The sequence below is a fragment of the Phoxinus phoxinus genome (genome assembly GCF_949152265.1).
Source record: "Phoxinus phoxinus genome assembly, chromosome: 6".
In the NCBI taxonomy this organism is placed as follows: Eukaryota; Metazoa; Chordata; class Actinopteri; order Cypriniformes; family Leuciscidae; genus Phoxinus; species Phoxinus phoxinus.
The window spans coordinates 21,431,705-21,436,084 of NC_136881.1; the positions used below are offsets into that span (position 1 = coordinate 21,431,705).

General features: G+C 47.7%; 1 protein-coding gene across 1 annotated transcript; it reads left to right on the plus strand.

Moving 5' to 3' along the window:
* The first annotated feature begins 252 nt into the window (after positions 1–252).
* On the plus strand, positions 253–2,733 carry LOC307000686 (uncharacterized protein). The gene is made up of 3 exons (XM_079616469.1): positions 253–260; positions 586–701; positions 1,323–2,733. Exon 3 carries the CDS (start codon positions 1,802–1,804, stop codon positions 2,540–2,542), a length of 741 nt encoding a protein of 246 aa, XP_079472595.1. The 5' UTR covers positions 253–260; positions 586–701; positions 1,323–1,801; the 3' UTR covers positions 2,543–2,733.
* Positions 2,734–4,380: the final 1,647 nt, after the last annotated feature.

Genomic DNA, 4,380 nt, shown 5'->3' on the forward strand with positions numbered 1-4,380 from the left:
TCTCTGCAATAACTACTCGTTTGAATATCATGCTATTACTCTTACAACTCCCATTAAGATCCATATTGTAGTCATATATCGCCCCCCAGGTCAACTGGGAAGCTTTGTAGAGGAGCTGGATGTGCTGCTGTCTTCTTTCCCTGAGGATGGCACCCCACTTGTAGTCTTCGGTGATTTCAACATTCATCTAGAGAAGCCGCATGCAACAGACTTCATCTCTCTCCTAGCCTCATTCGATCTCAAACGGCTCATCACCTCAGGTACTCACAAATCAGGCAACCAACTGGACCTGGTTTACACACGCAACTGCATCACAGACAACATTTTGGTGAAACCTCTCCATGTTTCTGATCATTTCCTCATTACATTCAATCTACAACTCACTACCCATGCTCCACCAACCCCCCTACCAGCTACTTTCAGACGAAACCTGCGCTCACTCTCTCCCTCCCATCTCTCCACTGCTGTGTCATCTTCTCTTCCCTCACACTCACACTTCTCATCTCTGGATGTTAATACCGCAACAGATACTTTATGCTACACTTTAACTTCTTCTTTAGACAATATCTGCCCTATCTCCTCCAGGCCAGCACGTACTACTCCCTCTAACCCCTGGTTATCTGAGGTTCTTCGTGATCACCGGACTAAACTCAGGGCAACAGAGAGGAAATGGCGCAAATCAAAAGACACAACTGACCTTAGTATGTATCAATCTCTGCTCTCTTCCTTTTCTGCTGATGTTCATGCTGCAAAATCTTCTTATTTTCACAACAAGATCAACATCACCGCTAACACACGAACTCTTTTAAAGACATTCAACTCTCTCCTCTGTCCACCTCCACCACCACCCACCTCCTCTTTAACTGCTGATGATTTTGCCAACTTCTTCACCAACAAAACAACAACCATCAGCAGTCAGTTCTCAACTCCACACACACAGGAACCCAGTCCAACCCCTCCCAATCCGAAACACCTTCTCTCCTCATTCTCTCCACTGACCGAGGAAGAAGTATCTAAACTTCTCCTCTCCAGTCACCCCACCACCTGCCCTCTAGATCCCATCCCCTCACACCTTCTACAAGCCATTTCTCCCACACTTCTACCAGCACTCACACACATCATCAACTCATCCCTCCACACTGGCACTTTTCCTACAGCATTCAAGCAGGCTCGGGTAACTCCACTGCTTAAGAAACCCACATTAAACACATCACTCTTAGAGAATTACAGACCTGTCTCTCTCCTACCGTTCATTGCGAAAACACTTGAACGAGTTGCCTTCAACCAAGTAACATCCTTCCTCTCTCTGACCAACCAACTAGACGTAAACCAATCTGGCTTCAAGAAAGGGCATTCAACCGAGACTGCATTGCTGTCAGTCACAGAAGCCCTACGGATCGCAAAAGCTGCCTCCAAATCATCAGTTCTCATTCTCCTGGATCTGTCTGCTGCCTTCGACACTGTGAATCATCAGATCCTCCTGTCCACCCTCTCATCACTGGGCATCACAGGAACTCCTCTCCACTGGTTTGAGTCCTATCTCACAGGTAGGTCCTTCAGGGTCGCATGGAGTGGCAAGGTATCCAAAGAACATCAACTGACTACAGGGGTTCCTCAGGGTTCAGTTCTTGGACCGCTCCTCTTCTCCATTTACACCACATCACTGGGACCCATCATACAGGCACATGGCTTCTCTTACCATTGCTATGCTGATGACACCCAGCTCTACCTCTCATTTCAACCTGATGATCCCACAGTAGCTACACGTATCTCAAGCTGTCTGGCGGACATCTCGGCGTGGATGAAGGAACATCACCTGCAGCTCAACCTGGCAAAGACTGAGCTTCTCGTCCTCCCTGCCAATCCGTCCCTACAGCACGACTTCACTATCCAGCTAGATTCAACTTTAATCACCCCATCAAGGTCGGTCAGAAACCTTGGAGTAACATTTGATGAGCATCTGACCTTCACAGACCACATCACAAAGACAGCTCGATCATGCAGGTTTGCACTGCACAACATCAGGAAGATCAGGCCCTTCCTAACTGAGCATGCAACACAACTTCTCGCCCAGGCCTTGGTTATCTCTAGGCTTGATTACTGCAATGCTCTTCTGGCTGGTCTTCCATCATGTGCAATTAAACCTCTACAAATGATCCAGAATGCTGCAGCCCGTCTTATCTTCAACGAGCCCAAAAGGGCCCACGTCACTCCTCTGTTCATCTCTCTGCACTGGCTACCACTCGCTGCTCGCATCAAGTTCAAGGCATTGACGCTTGCTTACAGATCGACCACAGGCTCAGCTCCCTCCTACTTTCACTCGCTCCTACGAGTCTACATCCCTACCAGAAGCCTGCGATCGGTCAATGAGCGACGACTCGTGGTACCATCACAGAGAGCCACAAAATCACTCTCCAGAACATTCTCATTCACGGTTCCTTGCTGGTGGAATGATCTCCCTACCCTCGTCCGGAATGCAGAATCCCTGACCACATTCAAAAGACAACTGAAAACTCATCTCTTCCGTGAGCACTTGACATAAAAAAAAAAAAAAAAAAAAAAAAAAACCCTCTCCTTTACCCTCCCTTGTTTTGGCTTATGCTACTCTGAGCAATTCCAGAACTTTGTATTTTGAGCACTTCTTGCGTTATTTTTGCTTCTTCACGATGACTCGCTTGTTGTAGTCCTCAGTTGTAAGTCGCTTTGGATAAAGGCGTCTGCTAAATGACTAAATGTAAATGTAACACTTCTCACAATACAGATGGGCTGCGGAGATACAGCAGACTCAAGTCAAACAGGCTGAACGGGACTTCTTCTGACGCAGACAGAGTAGGTATTTCAGACAGGGCGCGCCAACCTCACATTCGAGACAGAGGGACAGTCCCTTCTCGCAGTACGGGTGGGCTACGAGGATACAGCAGACTCGAAGTCGACAGGCTGCACGGGGCTTCTACTGAGACAGACAGAATAGACGCTTCAGACAAAGTACACAGTTCACATGCGTTGGAAGGAACGGACACTTCTCATAATGCAGATGGGCTGCGGGGATACTGCAGACTCAAGTCAAACAGGCTAAACAGGTCTTTTTCTGACACAGACAAAGTGAACATTTCAGACAAGGTGGGCCAACCTCACATTCAGGGCAGGGGGACAGTCACTTCCCCCAGTACGGGTGGACTACGAGAATACAGCAGACTCCAAGTTGACAGGCTGCACGAAGCTTTTACTGAGACAGGCAGTGAACATTACAACAGGGCATCTCCTCTCCTATCAGCGCAAACAGAGGGGTTAATTCCAATCCAAGATGATAATTCTTCAACATCCAACAGTTAGAATAGATCAATGTCACGAACTCTCACTTTTGACAGTAGACCAGCATAACACAGGGAGAGTGCACGGCAAAAAGGGAATGTATCTTCCACAACACACAGCAATTCCACTTCAAGCATATAAGGTGGGGGAAACGTCAATCTTAGGCACTGCAAACTCACTTCACAAGGTGCAATTTAAAGCCAGCACTCACCCTTGGGTCTCTGTGCGAGGGGACCGTGATCATCAATACTGCAGATAATATTTTGGGAGGTTTTTCTTCACATACACGGGCAGAGTTCACATCACCATTTCTCAATGGAGGGGAAGATAAGAGATCGGTAATGAATCAATACAATCCACTCAGTGACATGTATGATTGTGATCCAACACTCCAAGCCACATCCAATTCAGTGTCAAATGCATGCAATTACGAGACTCAGTTCTCAGTTACTTAGCTCCTCTCTAGTGCAAACGGGATATTTCACTCTTCCTCCGTTGTCCTCAAGTCCCTCATTAAGCCAGCGCTCTCCTGATCATTCACCAGTATTCCAATAACTGCAACCGCCCAATAAAACGACTCCTCACGGGGGAGAAAGACCACCCCTACTGACTCTGTCTCGTGCTTTTTATCCTCTCAAATGCTGACGGGGCTCCTTCCAAACTCTCAGAGTAAATTCCCCACACCTGTCGCCAATCTGTCATTTGGGGTTGTCATGGCAACAGACGCATCCACAGACCTGGGGATGGAGTTTCACCCAAAAGTGTCCCACCGGAAACACTACTTTGGCGGAATTAAGTTCCATATGCTTTGTCACCTCGTGACATATACAGCACTTAAAGCCCACCTGTTGAAAACGTTTGGACTGTCGGACACAGAGAGCCAGCAGGCTTTTCTCACTTCAAGGACTGGGTGACAGCAAACCGTCCGAGCTCATGGACCGCATCTTTTGGGTGAACACAGACCTGATTTTTTTTTCATCCAGCTTTTCCTGCGTCAGCTGCCTTCCCAAGTGAGAGCTGCATTAGCCAACACCACAATCACTGACTGTCATAGACTAGCTGAAGAGG

Bases quoted from the DNA above. Each gene is read 5' to 3' on its own strand.
- LOC307000686 (XM_079616469.1), top strand. From the start codon at position 1,802: ATGAAGGAACATCACCTGCAGCTCAACCTGGCAAAGACTGAGCTTCTC.